General features: G+C 37.3%; 2 protein-coding genes across 5 annotated transcripts; both read left to right on the plus strand.

The window, feature by feature from the left end:
• Nucleotides 1–803: 803 nt before the first annotated feature.
• Nucleotides 804–14,430, plus strand: LOC116304466 (uncharacterized). 4 transcript variants are annotated; one of them, XM_089033971.1, is made up of 22 exons: nt 804–2,325; nt 2,731–2,841; nt 2,926–3,036; nt 3,479–3,589; nt 3,675–3,788; nt 4,389–4,520; nt 4,974–5,051; nt 5,535–5,651; nt 6,047–6,154; nt 6,694–6,822; nt 7,574–7,684; nt 8,228–8,356; nt 8,882–8,992; nt 9,239–9,406; nt 9,678–9,800; nt 10,054–10,152; nt 10,541–10,687; nt 10,971–11,015; nt 11,738–11,788; nt 12,336–12,380; nt 12,978–13,058; nt 13,544–14,430. In XM_089033971.1, the coding sequence occupies exons 1-22, from the start codon at nt 1,014–1,016 to the stop codon at nt 13,858–13,860; spliced, it is 3,750 nt and encodes a 1,249-aa protein (XP_088890097.1). In that variant the 5' UTR covers nt 804–1,013; the 3' UTR covers nt 13,861–14,430. The 4 variants fall into 4 exon arrangements, with proteins under 4 accessions (XP_088890097.1, XP_088890106.1, XP_088890113.1 ...); XM_089033980.1 differs by lacking the exon at nt 12,336–12,380; XM_089033987.1 differs by lacking the exons at nt 12,978–13,058; nt 13,544–14,430 and adding an exon at nt 12,561–12,731.
• Nucleotides 14,431–14,506: 76 nt separating this feature from the next.
• Nucleotides 14,507–23,890, plus strand: LOC116304487 (uncharacterized). Its single transcript, XM_031714232.2, has 10 exons — nt 14,507–14,545; nt 15,066–15,098; nt 16,120–16,168; nt 16,428–17,483; nt 17,833–18,141; nt 18,543–18,935; nt 19,220–19,327; nt 20,147–20,251; nt 20,765–20,863; nt 21,138–23,890. Exons 1-10 carry the CDS (start codon nt 14,507–14,509, stop codon nt 22,829–22,831), a joined length of 3,885 nt encoding a protein of 1,294 aa, XP_031570092.2. The 3' UTR covers nt 22,832–23,890.
• The last annotated feature ends 335 nt before the right edge of the window (nt 23,891–24,225 follow it).

A 24,225-nucleotide genomic window follows, 5' to 3' on the forward strand; every position in this document is an offset into this window, starting at 1 on the left:
CAAACACACGGAAACATTTATATTTTTCGTCATCTGTTTCGTTTGGCCCCGGGCAAGATGGGCTCCGTATCGTCGAAGTAGTCCATTAACCCTATGAACCGCATAACCAAACAACCAAAACAACAACAACAAAAAAACAAACAAACAAAGAAACAAGTATACAGGCCAGAAAAAGGCAGTAAGAGACAGAGAGACAGGGCCGATAAGAAATCTTCGTAGAGAGAAAAGTGAGAGAGAGATTTTAAAGAAAGGAAGAAAAGGAACAAAGGAACGGGAGTAAAAAAAGAACGAACGGACGAATAAACGAACAAAAGAAAAAAAACACATTTGGAGCTGTAGAAGAGTTATAAAAGTTAAAGTCAAAGTTATAAAAAACATAAGAGATCAGAATATGTTCTTTGAAAGATCAAAGAAAGAAACCGAATTTGGGACGCCTGTCTGGTAATCAAAAAATAAAAAAAGTAAAAATAAAAATAATATAAATAGGGCAACAGAAAAGCAAGCGTAGTTAATCGTGGTTTTTAATTATAGACCAGTGGTTTTGCGCTTTTACGGTTTCAGTAAACATGTCAAGTAAACCAAATAAACAATCAAATACCCACCCTAAAGTAAACAGAACGGTCATGGTAAATCGAATTGCTCAACCAAGCGGCCACTAACGACAAAAAAATCACCAGTCAAATCATCTTTTTTTAACCAGCGATATCGTTTACCATTAACAGTTAAACCTGTAGTTCCCTGAATCTCTAAGGTGTTATGCTAAGCAAATCAGCTGTAGTAAAACTAGGACATTGTAGAGAGAAAGCACTTAAGAGATGTGTGTTCTTGGCATGTCATCTTTGTCAATGATGTCATCTTGTTCTAGTTCGCTTGTGGGCAATTAAATATTAAACACACCTTTAACCATTTTTTTTTTTTTTGAAAAGAACTAAAAGAGACTAAATATAAACACATCGCATGAAAAACTATATTTGTTTGTAATAGGATGTGGCAAACTGGTCTTTCGTGGTAGAATGAATGGATTGGTGATAGGAATATTGGTTACTGGACTGGTGTTGGTCGAGATTTCGTGCGGTAAATCAAATAATAGAAGTAGCCTCATAAAATCAAGCAAAGTTCGTTTAAAACAGCTTCACCGCGAACAGCCATCCCGTCTTGAAGATGAGACAAAAAAGTGGCAGGGAGCACTTCATAATTTGACATTTGCAAGACCAAAACATTCAAGTGGTAATGAGGATATTGATAATAAAGTTAAGGCATCTATTACAAAACCTGAAAAGCGGGACACTAACAAGCTAGCCGGCTTTAAAATAAACACAAAGACAATTCATAGAAATGGTTTGAAGAAAGCGAAAAGAAACTTAATAAAAGGAAAGAAAGAAACATTGGACAAGAAAGTCAATTTATCCAATAAGATCTTACAAACTAAGTCATCGAATCCTGAAGCAGATAGAGGTAACAAGAATACTCGCTCGGGGAAAACTTCTTTAAATTATAACGATCGGGTAGACGCTAAAAGTGCCAAAGAACTTGCAAAAAGACAGCGAATATTGTCACCAGATCACCTTCCTCCCATCCATAAATATTACTCCAATGGAGTTGAACATCGATATGTAGGTGGCGCCATTCATCGGTATTTGTCTAAACCTATTGATATAGAAGCCATCACTGGACGTCATAGACTGAGAAAGCCACACAACTTTAATGCTATAAGTCATACGAAAGATTTTAATGGAGAAAGGCCTCGAATCGGAAGTGTTAAATCAATGCCATTTATAGGGCCAGCTCATGTAGATACCATTGGGAATATTGATGGTGGGGCTCGTATTGTCCCATTCGAGCCTAAGATAAGTGGACCTTTCGTCCAGAACATCGGTGCACAAACCCACATTGCTGGCCTTGAAGGTGGTCTTGGTGGACCAGTTCATATCGGAGGAAGTAAAAATATGTTTGCTTTGGGCAGGTTTGCTGACGCCCCTCGAGTTGGAAATATAGCAGGATTTGGCCCGGGTGCCCATTTTGACAAAATGGGTGGATATGCTGAGAATAGGTTTGGCGCTCCAAAGCTGATGGAAACTGGGATGGGTGGTGGTCAGATGATCCATATGATGTATCCAGGTCCCCCTCGACCTCACAACCATTTGATGATCATAAACAGACCCGTGCACCATACTTTAAGGGTACCCGTTCCGGTCCAAGGACCTTCGAAAATAATAGTTGTTAACCGCCCTGTGCCTATGCCACCCAAGAGAGTACCTATTCCAGTCGTGGTGCCTGGTCCTCCATTACCTCCTAGACTGCTTGTTGTTCATCATCATCACTTGAGTAAGTAAGACACATTTTTTGATTTCACTTGATGATTATTTGTCTTGGATTTTGTTATTTCATTGCTAGTTTCTTGGCACTGATTACCATTCAATTAAAAAAATATATACGTATTATCTTGTCGTGACTATCACTTATCATACATTGCTTTCTCCTCCAATAAATTAATTTAGTTGAAATAAGAATCACTCTAAATGGTCCATTAGGATGATACCCTTAACATAAAAAAATCCCTTGCAAACAACTGTTATGAAAAGCTACTTACAAAAGAATGACTATCAAAATAATATTTCAGTCGACAAAATAATCTGTAATTATCTGCAGTATCAAGTAGATGTTTGGCAAAATGCAATCGCTTCCTAGTTTAAATGTTTACATGTTACCTTATTCACCTTGCATTTACAGTGAATGGACCATGCGAGGAAAAGCCGTGTAGGAACGGAGGATCTTGTTCAGCGGTTGCTTCCAGTTTCAAATGCGTTTGCGCATTAGGTTATAAAGGTGAACGCTGTGAAGGTAAGAATTACAATTTACTTTTACGAATCTTTTATCGGTCTCTTTGTTCTCTTCATGACGCTTTATTTTGGATCTATTTTTCAGTCCAAAGCCAATGTATACCAAGCCCGTGTAAAAATTTTGGCAAATGCACGGAACTAGTGAATGATTATGAATGCACGTGCCATGTAGGATTCCATGGAAAAAACTGTGACGGTAGGGCAAGCTGCAAAAGTCTTTCTTTCATTTGTAGAATAGATGAAATGTCAAGATAAATTTCTTCTGTTGATAGTAACTGTGTAAAAATCAACTTACAATTATAAAGACCGGGCCCGGGCCAGGAATGTAAGGAAAAAAGACCCGCCAAAATAGAATCTAACGAATGTCATTTCTAGTTTCTTTAGTTCTTTTTTACAATGATATTCGTGTCAACTCACTTTACCTAATGAGTAGTCAAATTCCCCACCTATGTAGCCAAATCCCGAGGCGTATGCCTTTCTCTCCTCCTACAGGACTTTTAAGTTAAGACTTACATTTTTTGCTTATACATCATAGCATTGAATATTTGGCAACTAACCCCCCTTTTTTTTCTCTCGTTCATAATATATGCTCTGAATCCGTAAAAATTTTTTTCTTTTTCTTTTATTTGTTGCACCAGTCGAGAGCAAGTGCGAACCAAGCCCATGCCGTAACGGTGGCTACTGTACTGAGACGAGAGAGAGCTACATTTGCTCCTGCAAGCAAGGCTTTATGGGGAAAAACTGTGAACGTAAGGCAAACTTTACAAACTAACTACGAAATAAGCTTACGAATGCTTCTCTGATTCTCTTCGCATCTGTTTTCTATCCTTTCAGAGGAATCCAAATGTCACCCTGTAAATCCTTGTCAAAACAACGGAGTCTGCAAAGAAGATTTGTCTGGATACAAGTGCATCTGTCCTGATATTTATGGCGGCATTAATTGTGAAGGTAAATGCGTGTAAGCTCAAAGTTTGACTTGCATTTCGATACACGAGACTCTTCCTTTCTCAGTAGGGGAAAACCTACGATGCGCCCCTCTGATGTAATATATATCTTTAAAAAACATGAATAACATTCAATACAATAGAGCGTTTTCAGGTGACGTCACAGCGGATATCTTTTTTATCCTCGTGAAATAAAACTTTATATTTATGCAGAAACTGTGCAGAGAGTTTCTATTGTTTGGTACATCAATATGGCTGCATTGTCACGTGAGTGAAATAGCTCTATAGCCGGATAAATTGACAATGCTGATATTGAGTAAATCAACTCAGCTCTCAGACTTAAGATGAGTGAAACTCTTAATCAAATTTCAAATCTAAGGGCATTCCATTAAATCGATCTGAGTGGTCCGAGCCACCAGTTCTTAAATGGTACGTCAGTGTCAGTTAAAACTGAACCAACACGGCCCGAACCACTTCTAAGTACTGTCTTGCTTAGCAATTAAGAACTGACTGTGCAGACCGATTGGTTCGGCCTGATTGAAATTAAAGCTCCCTAAACTTTAATCTAATATTTTTTTATTTTTCTCTCATTATCTTGAACCAGTCCATATAAACAGTAATGGTTGTGACAGTAGTCCTTGTCTTAACGGTGCCACATGCATGTCAGACACGGCCGGTGATGCTTCGAGATATGTCTGCAGTTGCGCACCAGGATTTAGTGGACAAACTTGTCAAGGTACAAACTATAATAATAACTGTCTTCACTTCAAATAGAACTGCACATTTCCTAATTAAGAATGGTAGTGTAACGCACAAGAAGGATTGATGTTCAACAAATTGCATTGGAGTAAGATACTTCATTTCTTAATTAAAAGGTTATTTTGTTGTGATTTATTCTTTCAAAAAATGGTTCATTTTATATCACCCCTATCTAATTAACTAATAGCCTCCTTGCATGTGACGTCAAAGGAGTTTAATTTAGAGGACAAGAAAAGGAATTTCAATCTTCTGTGAATTGGAAACCTATTGTTTTACCCTCCAAATTGCTCCCAAGTGCTGCAAGGAGTCTACTGCCTGCTCTAGATTTAGAACACAGATTTTTATGCATTAATTATATCATTCTTTATTATTTACTACTTGAGAATGATCAGCACTGAAGTTAACAATCATTTTGCATGTTATACATCAGAAAAGGGCTGTGCCAATTGTCCTAGCGATGCTCAGTGCGTTGGAGGAAGTTGCATGTTTAATAATAACCCAATTCAAGGTATAATATTAACAAAATGAAGATGCGTAGCAGCATATTTTAAATCGAATATAAAGCTTTCATCTGGTTGCTTACATTATACCTATTTTTCTTTTTAAAGTTAATATAATATCTTAATTTATTCCTCCTTTCTTAGAGCTTCTCCTTGGATGAAATGATTACATGATTTCGGGAGGGGAGGGGCAGTATATAGTTTCCTTGTTAGATTTGTTTTCGAAACTGTAAAGGCGACTAACCACACTTTGTACAAAACTTGCATGGACCCACCCCTTGCATGTTGCAAAGCCATATCTCACTATCTGTAAAATTAATGAAGTTTAACGAAGCCTACTGCCTCTTTTAATCATATTTGTAATTCAAACAATGCCGCTTGCCAAACTTGCTTGAATTTATTGGAAGGCCAAATTTTTATTGTGACGATCTATCAGTATTTTAATAGAGTGTGTCTTTTAATTGTCTTTTAATTTAATTTGTTTCTTTTAGTGCCCAGTGAAACGTGTGGGCCCATCAATCCCTGTATGTATGGAGGGACCTGCATACCGAGTGGGTTTTCCTTTAACTGCATTTGTCCAGATGGACGAGGTGGAGTTCATTGTGAAGGTAATTTATGATGACTCACGAGAATATAATCTAGCATTCCCTACCACACAAACATTCAGCCCATCAAAACACAGTAAATTAAACTGAACTCGAAATTCCGCCTCTTCTCCAATCAAAACGCAGAAAAGCTGAATTCGGTATTCCACCATTTGTCCTTCCCATCGCTCGCTTTAATTTTCTATTTTATTGGTTACAATAATATTCCACTTGTCATTTGTATTGTCTTGTTTGTGCAATGGAGGCTCGCGTGCAATCAAAGAACTACACACAAGAGCCTAATGGGTATTAAGCGGTAGGCCTTTGTATACTTTATGCATATGATATTTTAATCTCGCAAAGCAACAGCGTTTTTAATGGTTTTCTAATTCATTTGCCATCTTTTTTGGCATTTTCAGTGTCTTTGTCGAGTGTGTGTGATCACTGTTCAAGACATGCTTACTGCAAAGAAAACAGGTGTATTTGTAATGCAGGATACACGGGAAATGGCTTCCACTGCAGAAAGAGTAAGTGTGAACTAAAGTAATAGCAAACTCTTGATGTTAGAAAAGAATATTATACAAGAAGGCAGGAAACGATTCGACATTGCAATCAACTCTCACCTTGCAGACATTCCTATATTACGGACACCTCACTATTACGGATGGGAGAAAAATTCTCTACACAAAAAAATGCTGACAAACAAATGACCGTAATTAAGTTTCGCTTTACCGGACGCTCGTATTACGGTAATCAAGTGACGGTTCCGAAGGTGTCCGCTGTAACGAGAGTTGACGGTATAAAGGAATGTCAGTCGACGATTGAGATTATAAAGCTAGTATCCTAAAACCCATAGTCAAGGCAGATCTTGAAAAAGGATAACAGTTCCATTGGTTATTTATGCGCTACAGTATATCTTTTATGGCAATAAAGGGATAAAAGACATTGTCACCATATTGTTTGACATAAAAATAAGCAAGACCAAGATGGCGGCTTTGTTGCATCAGGTGTCGGAGTGATGAGGATCAATATTAATGCTATTTTAATTTCTTGAATAATCAACCAGAGAAGACGCGTTGTCATCCCAATCCATGTGAGAATGGCGGCACATGCCACGAGCAAAGTCACATATACACCAGTGAGATGGAGTGGTATTGTGAATGTATGAAAGGATACTCTGGAACACGATGCACAGGTAGGAAATTGATAAAATCGAGTTTTGATGGAAGTAAATATATAATCATTTTTCTTAATTAGTCAGAACCGTTGTAATCCGTCACCACAGACTCGTAAAATTATAAATATTTCACGTAGCCAACTGGTTGCAATGCAAAAATGTGCAACTTGAAAACAGCTTATTTAATTCCTCATAACTTCTTAATGATATCTATGTACAGATAACTTCATTCATATTAAAGTCGCAAACTTAATTAAGCTAAGAATGCATAAATGAGTTGCTTACCATATACAGCTATTTCAAAAAAGGTTGGTTAAGGGTTGTTGCATGTCAATGTTGCATCTTGCATCTTGCATCTTGTATGCTGCTTACTAAGCTCGAAATGTATTATGTTCTCATGTAAATAATGTCAGCACAGAAGAAAATTTGCCGGAAAAACGTGCAGACATAGTTTAGGCAAATTTCATATTGTTGTGACCTTTCGCTGTTTGGATTCACATCGACCATAGTGCATTTCGGGCTTGGTACACAACAAGCAACATGTAACATAACCTTCACAAACACTTTTTTAAAAGCTGTATCAGATATATAGTTCAGTTACAAGAAGGATCATTTAAAAGTACATAGGAAGTCTGTATCACACTCTTTGCATGCGGTGTGTCCTTTCCCAAAGCAACATAGTTTACAATAATTGGGTTATTTACGCAACCTCCCCTCAGTTATCTAATGGTCCGTCCCTAAGTTCCAAATTTCATTTTTTTCCCCTTAGTGTATGATCCTTGTACGGGATTCAGCTGCTATAATGGAGGACGATGTGAAACAGTGAGTGGACAGCCACAGTGTAAATGCTTACCACCCTTTGAAGGGCCTACTTGTGAACGTGAGTAACTTGGTTGTTACTTATTCATAGAACCTTAACAGTTAGCAGTGTTAAACATTTCAAGGAAATAAAATGGAAAATATTCTCCATCGTGGATATAAATCAAAGATTATACTTATCCATTTGTCTCGCGATTGTGGCAGTCTACACCATCGCTTGATGAAGACTAGCAATAGCAGTCGAAACGTCGCGGTCCTCTCAACTACCACTATTGTGAGACAAATGAATAAGTATACTCTTTGATTTAAAGAAAAGTACTTATATATAGCAACTTTAGCTAAACATCATGTCGCTGAGTATTCTGCGAGCAATACGTAAATAATGATTATCTATATAAGATGGACAAAGGAAAACTGGAAGTTTTTCTGAATAATCCTGAAACGGAAATTCCCGGAAAACTAGAATTTTACGCAAGTGTTTGCTCCTGTAAAACGTAAGAAAACTCGGAGTTTTCTTGTATTATCCTGTAAAAAATATCGGATAACCAGAATTTTAATTACTTTAGTTTATTGGTTTCAGTTATTCATTTTTTTTAATTCTCAGTTGAAAACCTTTGTCTTCCAAGCGGAGGGAAATCAAGAGATCCTTGTCGTAATGGAGGAACATGTCAGTCTGCCAATGGAAGAATCAGCTGCATATGTTCAGTTCAATACGAGGGCAACAACTGTGAAAGTACGTACTTTAGATGTAACACATACGATATCATATGGCAAAATAATCTAAATGCAAAACGCAGTCAAATGCTGGGCGAATTCAGCTTGTCGTCGTTTATTGCTTTGATGCAATGGACTACTTCGACGATCGATACGGCGGCCATCTTGCTGGGGGGCAAAACAAAACAAAGATGGCGTAAAATGTAAAGAGTTTCGTATGTTTGTCTTTCTTTTATGTGTAATAGTGATCGATGTGCTGTCCCAATTCATCATCTGTTGTATTATCTTGGAAGCTTTTAATATCAATCGACGTCATTACTGCAACAAAGTCTTATTTGAATTGCCCCCTGGACGCCCCATAATGCATCGTCATCCAAGATGGCCACCATATCTTCGAAGTAGTCCATTGTATCTTTTGTTATTTCTGGTTGGGCCGCGTACAATGACTGCATTTTAAGCTCAGCTCAGTGTAATTTTCTTTGCATGCAAAATAAGGAATAATGCTTGTGTGTATAATACAAGTTTCCCATTGTGTTTATTGTAGAAAACAAATGCGATAAATGTGCTCCACACGCATCTTGTCACAAAGGCGTTTGCGAGTGTAGACCTGGCTACACCGGTGACGGAACCATTTGTGAGCTACCACCTGGAAGAGGTAAGAAAAAACGCAAAGAAAAACCTTGAAGTTTACAGCGTGGGTGTAAAACGAATGTAAAGACTTGCATGAGTTGATTTATATTGTTGATATAAATTATTACATATATTTAAACTCAGATATTATCAACATTTTGAGCCATCTTTCTTCAAGTTTAATCGTTGAGTCGTTTAGTTGTGTGACGAAGTCAGAAAAGTTATCATGACCACTAATTTCGATAGTATATTTTTTCCTTATTAACTCAAGCCCCAACAACACCGCCCCCTGATCACTGCAAGCCCGATCCCTGCACGAATGGAGCGACATGTGTTGATGGCAAGACCACCTTCTTTTGCGTCTGCACTGGAGATTACTATGGGAGAACCTGCTCTGAGAAGAGAGAGGTTAAGATCGTTTATAAGGAGAGAATTAATGGTAAGCTTTGATTTTGTATACACGTTTCCAAATACGTTTAATTGCGTTATTTAGAGAGAAGAATACGGATAAAACTCAAGCAAAGAAATTTATTCTCAAGGGAATGACGCGTGGTCTGAAATGGGAAAACATTGAGTCTAAGGTTCTATTCAATTCGTAAAGGTGGCTACGAGAGCTATATACCAATATCAAAACCAATAATCAAGGAAATTAATGAGATGGATATTTTGAATTATATATATTGCGTACTAATTTCTCCTTATGTTTATAGAATATGAGTTTGCCTTATGTCATCCCAACCCTTGCTTACATGGAGGTCTGTGTAAAGAAATCAGTACAAAAGACTTTGAATGCATCTGTGCAAATCCAAGATACAAAGGACGCTTTTGTGATGGTAAGTAACAAGAAAAGGTAAAGATCATTCATTTTGCTTTGATACCGCTTGGGGTGGTTGCCCAATTCTTCCGAGCAAGGGGCTCATGCATAAAGTACTCAAAGGTGCACCCTTTACCACTTCAAACTATATGTAAAACCCTGAGGACTAGGCCGCGCACTAGCCAACTGAGCTAAAACAAACTTCTTTCTTGACAAGCAAATAGTATCCAAAAAATATTGTTCACGTGATTTATTGATTTCATTATTTTCAGTTGACATGTGTTCAGAGTGTGACGTTCATGCTCGATGTGTTCACGGCAAGTGCATTTGTAGAGATGGCTACGAGGGCGATGGATATACTTGTACAAAAGGTAGAATTCTCCAGCGTAAAATAATTACTTGTAGCAGTATTTTTTGTTGTTCTCATTCGATGTGTACAGCTGGTTTTGGCGATCAGTTATAAGATATTTTGCTATTAAACATCATTAACAGTCCGTGGGAATCTAATAGCGTTCAAATTTCACATCATTACTTCATGGTTGACTTATAGAACTCTAGCTTGCATGTGACGTAAAGGGAGCTCAATTTGGAGGACAAAACAAAAGAATTCTGATAATCCTGAGAATTGGAAACTCGTGGTTATGTCCTCCAAATTGAGCTGCATTACGACTTGCTAGCATAATAGCGGGATGGACTCTTAGTGCATATCGTTGGATTATTTTACAAAGTTTCGTATACATACTTTTTACTATATTCCAGAAGTGACCAAGTGCGGTACTTGCCCCTTGTACGCCCAATGCGAGACCGATGTCTGTGTGTGCAGGCCGGGATACACATGGTCACATAATCAATGTTCTCAAGGTGGAGCATGCGCAGATCAGCCAAGTTCAAAACGATCCTGCATACGTAAGTTACAGCTTGGTGTCTCAAGCAATACTTTTACTTCCATTGTACAGTACGTCCAAATAGACTTGTATCCATATTCATTTGTCTTCTCATGCAAAACCGTTAAACAAAAAAAAAAAAAGATAGTCTAGGTAATGACAAGTGGACTGAAAAAGGAAAACAAGGGCTGGTTATTTAGACGTTGGCATAAACATGGCCACGCATGGGGACTTCTTGATGTCAGGCTCGTAGCTAAGTTTAATATATAATATGTGTTAAACCGCGTCTTGTTTTTTTCTTTCAGCAAATCCTTCTCTGACCCGTAGACTAAAGGCTATTGAGAATGGTGGTATGTAGAATGATGACTTTTATATTTCATATTGCATTCTATCTTTTCATAATTCTTTTTTCTGCTGCAATTCTCTAAATGCAAGTGTGTCGAAATGACAATGCAAAGGGCGATCGTGAGGAGGCACACAGTATTGATGGTTTTCAACCATTCCCAAGAGAATGGACCTTATTTGTGGTGTGATAATGTTTTCCCAATTGAACGTGACAAACCTCTGGGGGAATGAAGAGCTATTGTTTTGCAACTCGTCGGGGTATCATCGTTATTCCTTTCGTATCCTTTGGGATATCATGAATTTTTCGAAGAGTAAAAACAAAAGAAAATGAATCATCTGGAGGTTTGTCACGCTGAATTGGGAAAACATTGTCACACCACGAATAAGGTCTATTAAATAACAAAAGACACGGCGGCCATGTTGGAGGATATAACAAAAGAAATCATTGATAATTCTTTTGTTAAGTTCCTCCAACATGGCGGCCGTGAAAACATCAATTGCAGAAGCATTAACATGGCTCTTTATTGTTTCTTAGTTCCTCGTAGTCCCTTTAATCCCGTATTGGTATCCGTCCGCAAAATATGTAATAGTTTCTCCGTGCAGCTTTGATTGCATTGTGTTTGTGAAAGCATGGTGCAGGTGCATGGTGAAAGTATAGTGCATGGTTTATTGTGTATCTGATAGAGGATATATAAGTAATGTATGCATGATTTATTCTAACCTGCAGTAGACGCTATGGAGCCTTACTCGCCGACTTCTCGATCAACGAATAATTTCAGTAAGAACTCTAAATACCTCTATACACCGTATTATCTAATCCATGGGGTAGCCATGTGATTTGTTTATTTTTGTTTATTTTTGAAAACGGTTGAGTCCCCATGTTTTATGGACGCGGTTACTTTGCCATCACGTTATCCAGGAAGTAATTTTTTTTTACCTGTCTACTATAATTTCCCCATGAAACATGTTGAAACGTTGAAATGGTCACAAAATCATTCGTAAAACTAAAATCATGGCTTTGCTCTCGCAGTAGTGGTTACCTGTCCATCAATTTCCGAATGTAACATAATGAAATGTATATTAGGAATATGAAACGGCGCGAGTGTCTATATACTGTGTTATAAACACGCTGGGAGCTTTGGAGCAAAAGTCGAAAAGAAACCAGAAGAGAGCCGAAGGAAAATAACGTTTGACCTGATAGCGTTCTCTGTCCTTAGATATAAACATAGTTTTGCAAGCGTCCCGACCAATTAGAGCGGACGAGGTATCTCAAATATTTTATAAATATATATAAATACTTCTGAGTGTGTTAATTTTTTTGGCAGGACCGTACAACAACCCTACTGCACAGCCTATCCAAAGCGCACAAGGTTACTAATAATTTAATGTTATGCTGTGAAAGAATGGATCACTGAAGTATTAATAATCATTAAAATATTGTTTAACACTAAATAAAGCATAAATTAAAGCATCGTCATTGAAACTAAAGCAATTCTTAAAAGTCTGAACAGCATGTTTATTATAACTATAAAGGTTTTTCATCTTTGCAGATGATAATGAGCATGCGCGTCAACTGAGCCAATTCTCCTCAGGTTAATAATAATAATAATTTTACAAAATAATAATGCATGTTAAGATCAAGATAACTTTTTTGGTGTCCCATATTGGGCATCCATTGTATTTTACCAATTTTTCAAAACAAATAAAAACGTAAATAATTATATTGGTCAAATGGTGCAAAGTTTTGATTTTGCAATGATTTTCGTTCAAACATCCCTTAACTTTGCACTGGGTGTATGACTTTCAATAATCTTCTCAATTCCAATCATATTTCAACTTGAATTTTCCAAATTCTTGCATGAATACATTTCATTCGAAAGTGACTTGCTATATTTATTACTTATGCACACGTTTTTCTGTTTATCGCGTTATTCATCTGGTTTGCTTAATAATCTACGTGTTTCCAGCACGCACTCCGACTCCAAAATCAATAAAGAAAGCAAATCCGACAAAGAAGATACCAGCAGAGAAGACACAAGAATGGTCTGGTGAGTCACGAAAAAAAAGATTGATTCTTCTTTTTAACTCTCGAGCAAATAATTCAGTCTGAATCACTACACTGATTTTCAAGGCATAGATTCTTTCATGTTGGGCATAGCTTCTTCTCTTTATGCAGACAATGAGATGGGTGGAATTAAAACAAAGTAGAAAATAGGAGACCCTTTACCCATTCAGCTCAGTTAACATGGAATATGCTACCATAAGACACTTTCATTGTTCCTGAAATATTGTTCCGGAATCGAAAGCAACTACGTAGACACAGTAGTGTACTGCTTATCTACAGTACTTGTCTTTTTTCACAGCTAAGGGATCAATACAATGTGTTGATTCTGATTCCAAACCTAGTGCTAACCAGGCACTTTTCACCCATATTGAAAAGTTATGCAATACCAATAGATAAAATTCAAGTATTCTATGAATAAAAAAATACGTCGCTCAATCTTAAAGGAAGTTGCATTTGTTTATGTTACAGAGGATATCATTGTGACTGAGTACCAGAGTCTCGGATGCTGGGCCGACACACCAAACTGGAGAAATCCAAAGAGCCGGACACTTATCTCACTGGAGGGTCTGGATCCTCGGATAACGGAAGATTACAGGACAAGAAAACAGCCCATAAGCAAATGCGCAGAAATAGCAAGGGGACTGGGATATAAGATTTTTGCTATTCAAAATGGCGGCCAGTGTTTTAGTGGGCCCTTGACTCGTAATTATAAAACCTATGGATCGTCTGAGAAGTGTAAGAATGGCGTTGGAGGACCTTTGGCTAATGATGTTTATAAATTATAATAGACTCATCATACTGTCTGCAAAGGATCTAGAGTGATGGAATATTTGGTCAGACAGGTCTGCTGATTGATGCACGAAACGAATACAACTTTGATAAGCAATATGTGTCAAGGTGGAATTCCAACAACAAAACGAGAGAAGGAAAAGAAAAAGAAAGAAAGAAAGAAAAGACTACGTGAAAGGCAAAGGAGAAATTAAAAATCGAATGCCACTCTTCATTAGTTGAAAATGTTTTAGCAATTTTTCGTATAATATACTTAAAACAAACCGTCTTGATCACCACGCGTAATAAGCTAGTTTTTTATAGGTTTTGATATGATCTCTAATGTTTTCCCTTGATTATTATTTTTCTTATAATTGCAGCATAATAGATCTAAGTAGCTAAGATGTTTGTCCCTTTCTGGTATCATACCAAATTGTTCTTATCACATTACTTATAGGAATGATGCAAAATGATTATAAATAAATATAAAATATAAATATGAACAATGAATGAATGAATATACAATAAAAACACAATTTTATTGTTATAAAAAGATTGCATAAAAATAACAGTTTTAACGTAACCAGCCAAATTTAGATCCAGGCTAACAAATTAAAATAAAGATAATATCAATCCATATTGATTAATTTCTTCTTATAAAATATGGAAAACAAGCACAAAGGCAACATTCCCCAAAGAGCTGTATGGTCTTGTTTTTTAAACCTACTAGTATTTATATATATTTCATGATACTGAATAAGGAGTAATATAATGAAATTCATTTGACGTTACTTTGCCACTGACATCATTCTCAAAATAAAGTAACAAGATACTGAAGATTACAGCAGGCTACTGCATGCACAAAACAGCTTCCTAACTGATTTCTCTCATGAATTGTTTATCCTAAATAAATAAATAAACAAATGAATGAATGAATGAATGAATGAATGAATGAATGAATGAATGAATGAATGAATGAATAGATGGATGGATGGATGGATGGATGGATGGATGGATGGATGGATGGATGGATGGATGGATGGATGGATGGATGGATGGATGAATAATAAATAAATAAATGTTAAAGCAACGTTTTAACGACTTCTTCAGTACCTTTCTTCAAGAGAAAGATCTTTCTTGAGAAACCAAAAAGGGAAAATATTAGCATTGGTACTGGAACTGGTCAAAAGATGGTAATCTACCGAATTTTTCAAATTGACAGCGAAGAAAAGAAGATGCATTGATTTTTGCTAAGGTAGTTATTGTTCCCCAAGTGGATCTATATAGAGGCTTTCCACCATCACGTTTTGGTAGCCGTGACAGAGGGCAAGACTATTAACGGTCTTTTCCCCCTGGTAACCTTTAATCCATCCTGCCTCCTGTAATGGTTGCCATCACGTGATGGTGCTAAGTCGCTAATGGTTTGTGCGCTGCATGATTTGCGCATTCAGGCATTCAAGTATGTTGCGCGCGGCAATTTTGAGGAAAAATCGTATCGTGTTAATCGGCCGCCTAAACGATATGATCTGGCAATATGGTTTTTATGGACTTGAGGCCCACAAGAAAACAGACATTTATGGATGTCCACTGAATTTTTGGACACTGATAAGCAACACAGACACACAATCGACGCCAGACAAACCTTTTCAAATTATTTCCTCAAAAAATGCTACGCATTCTTAAATAAATCGTACCACAATTTTGTGGCCCCCTAGTTAACATTCTACAGATCAAATAGACCCATCGGGAGTGATGTGTTTTCCCATTTCAGACCACGTGTCATTCCCTAGAGTATCATTTCTTTGTTTAACGGTTGCGCATGAAAAGACACATGAATATGGATACAACTCAAACAAGGAATGTTATTTTCAGAGGAATGGCACGTAGTCTGAAATAGGCAAGACATTAAGTAGAATCTGAAAAGGTCAATTTGAACGCACCCTTTTTCTTAATGAAAAAACCTTTGTACGTATACTAGCACTATGATATTTTGACTTAAACAGCAGCAGGTTAACTACCTGTAGTTTGCTTGAGTGAAAGAATTTCCGTCACCCAATCCTTCTTTTCTAAATTAAAAAATAATGCTTTAATTTGTTGGACAGCGTCCAAACTTCTAAAAATGGTAAAATTCCTCGAAGGAAATTATTTTGTTTGGTGTAAATGCTCATTAAAAGGATCTTTTTTTTGTTTTATTTTTCTCTCTCTCTTTTGAAGACCGTTATTTAAATTAAATGAACTCGGGATGTTAATCAACCAATTTTTTTAAATCAAAACAGGTTAAACTGTCACAGATTCATGCACCGATTGTCCACAACCTGTTTAAAGGTTAGTTTGAATTGTATTGTAGCCAATCACCGAGCGGTGAACCGAAGTACCTCTTACGTCATAGATCACGGACACTCATGCATTCTTTGAGTCGGGTGCTTTCTAGTTGGAAGATTTTTCATTATTGATAAGTAAGAATACGTCCTTAAGAGATGTAGCCAAAATATGAATGTTTATATATTTCTAGTAAGTTTATCTGTCTTTTATTTTTGTTTTATTTCTTCTGCTTGTTGCCGTCGTCATGAACGCCGTCACGTAGGTAAAAAAATTGAACATCAACTTCGTACAAAAACACTTATAGATGAACTACCTGATAAAAAAAACTTAAAGACCAGCAAAGCAGGAACACGGTCGAAATTTAATGATAAGGAAAATCATTTGACTTACAGGAGAAATGGTGGGACAACCAAAACAAACCATAAAAAAGACACAAGAAAGGAAGATGTCTTTGTCAATAAGAAACAAGCGAAGGCAAGGCATTCTAGAGAAAAGGAGGACCGACCACATGCAATTCTAGAGTCACATAAAACACGTAGCACTACTAACTTCAAAGCAAAGCGAAAAACCAAAAAGTATTCCTTGGCTTTTGCACCAAGTCCAAGCTTAACGCCGCAAACACAAACTGTTAATGGATACCAACAAGAATATAACCCTCAAACATCGGGACAACTAAGATATTTGACAAATAACCTTGGTAATCCTGGATCTGATAACCAAGATAGTCAGGACAATGTTGCTCAGTTTAATGGCCAACAACAAGGGTTCCAGACATTGAATGGTGGTCAAAATGAGGTAAATGCATTCCAGGTAAATAATAACGGCCAGGAAGGCCAGGAAGGAAATGAGGGTAATAAGCAGTCGGTTGGAACATTACAAGAACTAATGGAACAGAAAGCTCTGCTCAGTCAGCAAGAGAATCAACAAGAGGAGATGCAAGGGCTCCCTAACCAACAACAGGAGACAGTTGCTTTCCAAGGACCACAGCAACAGAACCAGGAAGGACAACTTTTGAGGCAGGAGGAGGATGAGCAACAGAGTGCTCCTCAAGATGGAATCGAACAGTACCAGCAAGGGGTTGGGAGACAGACGACTGAACAACAGCAAATCAATGTACAAGAGCAGGGAGGCCAGGAAGGCAATAATCAGGAGATGAACTTACAAGAAGGCGGAGAACAGGGAAATGTAATGCAGCAAGGAGCCAATCAAGAGGCTGCTTTTCAGCAAGGAAATGAACAGGTGAATGGAGAACAGCAAGATGAACAAATGGAAAGTTCCTTTCATCAGGAAAATGGTCCAGAAGTAGTTCCACAGCAAGGTAAATATGGACACCAAGAATCAAAGATTTCAACATTCTCTGAGGGAGGAAAGGGTTATGTAGACTCCTTGCAGCACTTTGGAATGCAGCTCACTCTGGGGGACATACCAATGGGTTCCAATTCTCAGGAGATTGGAATTATTTTGTTTTGTCCCCCAGATCGAGCTGCTTTGACGTCGCATGCAAGGGGTCTATTCCGGTAACCGCCACCTAAAGCAATAACATCGAGTCTCTATTTTGGATTATTATTTTAATCTTCTTCCTCGATTACTAGTTCCAAAAGAAATGTATTAAACTGTGAACAATAAAAAGAGAACTCATTTTTTTGTTTGTTTGTTGTATTTTCAAGGAAATGAACAAGAAAACTTTCTCCAACAAGGAAACGAACAGGAACAAAATCCACAACACGGTGAGATGCAAGAAGCAACAGCGGCTTATCAGCAGCAAGACAACGAGCAACAAACAGGACCAGAACTGCAAGGCGATTCATCAGAGCAAAGGGGTACTGACGTTGGGTCTATTGCCAACTTATTTTCCGATTCGAACGATCAAGGCACGGGGCAGGATCAAGAAACTCAGTCTTTCATTAACGAAGGACAGAGTATTACAAAAAACGATGCTTCTCAGCTTGCTGCGGCAATAGCTAATGCGAACAAAGGTAATCAAGTCTTTCACTAGATTATTAATCAACACCTTTGGAATAGATCTAAAAATGCGCTAAAGAACACATAGAACTTTGGGAGTATGTGGTTGTTACTAAAGGGTCAAAATATAAGACTTTCTTTTTTTATTACTTTAGTTTTTTTTAACTTTTGAGCACAATCAATATAAATGACAAACCAAAGCCTAACTGACTGAACATAGTAACAGTGTATTTTACTATAGCAGTCATTATTAGCTTTGATTGGATGAACCACCAGAAGTTATAAATAAAAGTTATTAATGACATGCGGTACCGTGTAAGTTCTAGAGTAGAATAATATGAATAAAACTAAGTTGGGGGAGGACGATACACATTTTGCTAATGCATTATCTGCTATCATTCTCTTATCGATGAAGGTCTTAACACTGGCGAGGAACAGAATAGCCTTGCAAACCTTGCTAGCAACAGCGCAGGATCTTTGAGCTTTACTGGAGGCGAACAAGCTCCTTCGAGTGAAGGTGTCGGCAATTTGGGTTCATCAGTCAATAGGTTTACCCCAGACGCCTATCAAGAAACTAATAGTTTTTCGTTAGTTGACCACCCAGAAGAAAACACACAAAAGATAGACACCTTTAGTCAACAGTACGAGCAAAGCGGGCCAAGTTCTTCTCCAAACTTGGAACAAGAATTTATGAAGATCGATGGGTCGCCGGAGCACCCGCAACATGTGAACACTGGAATAGGAAACATATTATCGCAAGAATCTGTTAAGATTGTTAATCTTGACCATGCAGTTGCTAATAAAGCAGGTAACAATAAACATGTAAAACGTATATATTGAATTTTTTTTTTTTTTTTTGCTTGCTTGTTTGTCTATCTGTTTGACTGTTTGTTTGTTTGTTTGTTAGCTATTCGGTTTATGGAATTATTTGTACTTATTTTCTCAGATCTTCAGATTATCAAATTTTTTTGGTTTCATATTTTTTGTCCTCTTATTATTGCCTTATCTTTTCCCCTACTAATTTTCAATACTAACTGCTGTTGCATTGCAAGTAAGCCATTTACTGAAACTTTCTCCCTTTGCATCTTCCAGCAAAATACTGCACTGGATGCCCTCGTAATGCACGCTGCATTGACAAAGTATGCATCCTTAACGACGATCAACCTTTGGCAAAGATACTTGGTGCTTTATCAGGTCCAGGTAAGAGAGAACAAAATACTTTTAGAAAAATATCATATTGCAGTGTTTGCATTGAATAACCATGAAAAAAACATCACCCTTATTCCACCCTAAAATGTCTAATAAGATACAGTAAAAACCCGCGAGTAAGTACCTGAAAATTAAGAACCTGTTAGCCTCAAATTTGTCATTTATACCCCCTTTAAACAAGAACCTATTTAGCCTAGAAAATAAAAAACAGGTTCTTATTTTCAAAAACCACCATTTAGTGATGCAGAGCTGGGTTAGAATCCTGTTTGGAAAAATAGGAGCTTGCCATTGCTGTGCAGATAAATCAACTAATGTTCTATGGTGTTGTTGATGGGGGTGGTGGTCGATTGAAAAATAGGCTGATTACCATATTTTTATCTTGTAGCTGAATTTTATTTGTTTTCTTACACAGGAATAAGAACCTATTTAAGAACCTAGATAGCCTAAAATTGTGTTAACTACCATTTAAACAAGAACCTGTTGAGGCTAACTCTAAAAATGTAGGTTCTTACTCGCGGGTTTTTACTGTATACCTAGTGCCTTTGCTACTCGCTGATCGAGAAAACAGTCGCGATTGATAAATCAATCGAGAAGAGAACTGTTAGAGTATGTACGGTTCTCATGCACCTTTACGTGCTCGAACGAAGAGCTATTCAGTTTTAAGTGGCATATCGCCCTATTTCCCTTTAAACAGTGGTTAGAGACCATTTTTTCCCCTAGAGAGCCACGATCAGTGATTGCATTCACCTCAGCCATGAAACATTCAAATATTTCTTGAATTCATGCCAACATACTTTAATTTTCTTCCAGAAAATGAAACAGATGATTGCAGGGGCTGTCACCATAACGCAAAATGCATCAAGAAGGAATGCATTTGTAAGCCTGGCTTCACAGGTGACGGAGTTGAATGTAGAGGTAGGTCATAATGAGTTACGTGTTACAAGTTCGGAGTTGTTATCCAATATGTTCCTGCACATGACTTAGATTCTTCGTTTACCCTCAATCCGCGTTAAAAATGCATCCAAATGATCAAATGCCGCATCCGTTTCCGACCGCGACGACGTGTGATTTCCTTGAAAATGGGACTATTTGTATGAGTTGTATTCATATTCATGAGTCTTCTAACGCACAAACGTTAGACAAATGATATTCTAGGGAATAATGCGGGGTCTAAAATGGAAAAACATTACTAGATTTCATCCAATAAACGACCTTCACTTCACTTCATGTTGTGATTAATATAAATCAATAAATCCTTTATATTCTTCTTCATATTTAACCTTGATAGCCTCGAGATTCTTAGCTTGACTTGAAAATATTTTTACAATACATCTTTTCCCCTCTTTTTTCATTTTTTCCATATTTTTTCCTTCCTTTTGTTCCCAAATATATATATATATTATAACCGTTTGGACACGCATTTTTCAGCCGACAGTTGCCTTCCTGGCTGTAGCAAGCATGGAAAATGCATCCGAGGGTTTTGTGTTTGTGGCCATCATCATTACTTTAATGGCGTCGAATGCTCACGTAAGTCAAAGTCTTATTTCTCGTGTATTTACCATTTATTCCGTTAAATAAACATGTATATTGTGAGATTTGTAACATAAAGTAATTATAAAGAAAAAGATTCTGTTGTTGTGGTTGTATATTGATATTTTTAGATGAAACGTATACCTAATGATCTGCAAAACCTAATATGCTTCCTTTCCTTTTTTGGCTTCTATATGGACATCTGGGGCCTAATCTTTTCTTTCAAAATACCATTTCAAAATTGCTTTAATATGTTTGTCAATGTCCACAGCATTCAAGATAAGACACCGAGAATGCCCCGATAGGTGCGCAGTTAGCTGTCTTCCAGAGTGTCCAAATATATGCTGTAAGTCTCACATGGCAACACCTAAACCAGCAGAAACAACAATTACAACAGCAGCAACAGCGGCACCGACAGCACCAACAAAAAAGCCAACAATAAAACCAATAACAAAGACTTCAAATAAAAAGGTCGGGCCAGACGCAGCAGCCGATTTCTACCTCAAACCAACCCTCCACAGCAATGCTGATGTCTTTAATAAACATCCACACCAAGAAAAACATTTGCAATCAAGTAATCAAGTACTGTCCAGCAAGTTATCCACTCCACATAAGAATATCACATCTTCAGAAATCAAATACAATACAACGAAAATATTAAAGCCACAGTCAGAAGAAAAGAATGGTGACGAAAGAGCAAAGACAAGGGAAAACTGCCATCCAGAATGTTCTGGAGAAAAGTGCGGCCCATCTTGTCCTGATCACTGCTGTCAACTCTCGAAGCCAAATTTGCAAATAGACTTTCTCAAAGCATTCGCTGAAAAGTTTTGTCCTTCGGCATGTCAAAATAAATGTCAAAACACCTGCCCACCTATTTGCTGCGAGAAAAGATCTTTTGCTTCTATTTTGAAGAGTTCACCTGGTGCTTCTAATGTGGATGTGAACAAGGCTGAGGATATTTTCCGCAATGCGATGGGTTGGTTTGGTATGATGAACTTTTTGCACATGATGTACAACATGTATGGTAACATGTACATGCCACCGAACATGATGATGACCATGAAAAACCCTCAGAAATTTTTCGCCAATGCCTTTCGAAAAATGCAAGTGGATCAGAATGGTAAGATAAAAGCGGAAGTGCCTGCAAGTCCATATACATCTATTCCTTGTGAGCCAGCATGTGCAAAATCATGCATCAGTAGCTGCCCAGAAAGGTGTTGCTTAAAGAGGTCCTTTTCGGCTGAAGCTGAATCTGATAGCGGTTATCACAAATATGGACCAAAGGTTACCCAGCAGCTATCAAAGATTGGCCAGGCATTATATACTAGCTGCCCCAGTGATTGCGCAACCTTTTGTTCACCAAAGTGCCCTCCATCTTGCTGTGTACATCCACAAGTACCTAAAAAATTGTCTCCAAGTACTTCTAAAGACACTGCACCTTCGTGTAAGACAGGATGTTCTCCAAGATGCTATCCATTATGCATGGAGTCCTGTTGCAAAGCTATCCAACGAACAGTCCAAGTTCGTCCAACAACAAGATCTTTCATTCTTACAACAACACCAACTAAAGCAGCGTACGGATGCCCATTGCAGTGTCCAAGATCTTGTTTCCCAAGTTGTACTCGTGATTGCTGCTCTGCGTCTGAGCAATACAAACCCGGATTGCTAAACGGACATGGCCAGTACATGGTATCTATTCCTTGTCCCATGGAGTGCAGACCGTATAACTGTTTGTCTTATTGTCACCACGAATGTTGCCTCAGGACAAACAGCTCGTTTCAGCATGTAGCAAAATCCTACATATCAGATGCTTCAAACAAAGAAGCAAGTAGACAAAGCAGGTTCAACCAGTTTAGCAGACAAGCGAACGCTAAGGGAGAAAAACTGTCACAAATACTGGACCACCAGGAAAAAGTTTTGCCTGCAAACAGAAAGTATATTCCAAAGTTTCCTGTACACCCTTAGATACTAAAACATTAGATCGTTACTGAAAGTATTTGCCAAGAGAAACCGGCATTAGTAAAATTGTATGAAAGCCTTTAACGGTTTTATGTATGACCTTCGTAGTGTGATTCGAGTTCTTAATTCCTCTTCTTAAAAAGAAGACTTCCACAATTTAACATACCCTTAACTAAAAATTTCTTGTTTAGTTATCAGTACTGCTGCGTTAGAAAACTCTAGTATAACTTTACCATGAAAGAAAAACTGCATTCCAAACTTCAATAATATATAATTTATTGATGGTGTTGTATTTAGTATCGATCAGTAATGTTTAGCTATCACTCTTAGAATGACATTTAGGGTTTCGACTAGTGGCACCATTGTAACGTTTGTCAAAACAAGTATACTTATTTTATTTTCATTGACCAAGCTTGTCTTTTTTTATGAAGGTTAAGTAAGATCATATACATTTCGATACGTATTGCCAATTATCTCTTGTGATTACAGCACATATGCTAATGGCACCTATATATCTAAAATTATATTCCATTCCTTTGATCGTGCAACTCTTGACATTCATGTAAGTCAGTGTAAGTCCAAGAATTCAGTTACTATCAGCTCTATCATATGGAACAAAGGTCACACCGGCATCGGTTTTGTTACCGTTGCAAACAAGGATGATGTTTAATTTCTCTCTTTAACCAGTTTTTTGTACCCAGGTTGATCATCTAATTGATGAAGTAAATGAAGAAGAATAGCTTTATAGATACAGATTTGTCGAGGGCAATGGTGCACGTAGCTTGAATATAGCGTTTGTGTTAGGTAGTCGTGACGTCTTGAGTTACAAAACAGAGTGTAACCTCTGCTACGAATTTTGGCTGGCAGAGCTAGAGATTCATTTAATCAATACAAGTTGACTATTTGTTCGTGTGAAATTTCGATCAGCAGCTTAACCATGTTTAAGACATTCCTAAAAGAAAAAATTAAAATAATTATAAATAATTATGAATTGTCTTGAAAATGATTGTATTCAATAGTTTCCTTTACTATTAATTTGACAATAAAATGTATTTTCTTTTTTAATCATAATCGTTATCTTGTAAAATTTGTAAAATGCCCCCAATCAATCAATGGCCGAAGACATACTATCAAGAAAGATACATTTTTGCTTAAAGTCATATTTAATCAACATAGCGACTATGACGTCACATGCCCGCCAAAATTGGTCTTTATTAAAAAAATTTAAACAAGAAAAATTGTTTTTAGAAATCTCTAAATGAAAAAAGAAAGCTTTCCTAGAACAAAAAAAGATGACCGTCGTAGTCACTTGACCGCGGGGATTGAAACCAACACAAAAACACAAATTATAAAGAGAGAGAGAGAGCCAGAAATATAAGAGTAAATGCCATAGAGGTGAA

Source organism: Actinia tenebrosa, unplaced genomic scaffold (assembly GCF_029948245.1).
Source record: "Actinia tenebrosa isolate PJP-AT-01 unplaced genomic scaffold, QUT_ActTen_1.0 PGA_scaffold0__85_contigs__length_37466705, whole genome shotgun sequence".
Taxonomy (NCBI): Eukaryota; Metazoa; Cnidaria; class Anthozoa; order Actiniaria; family Actiniidae; genus Actinia; species Actinia tenebrosa.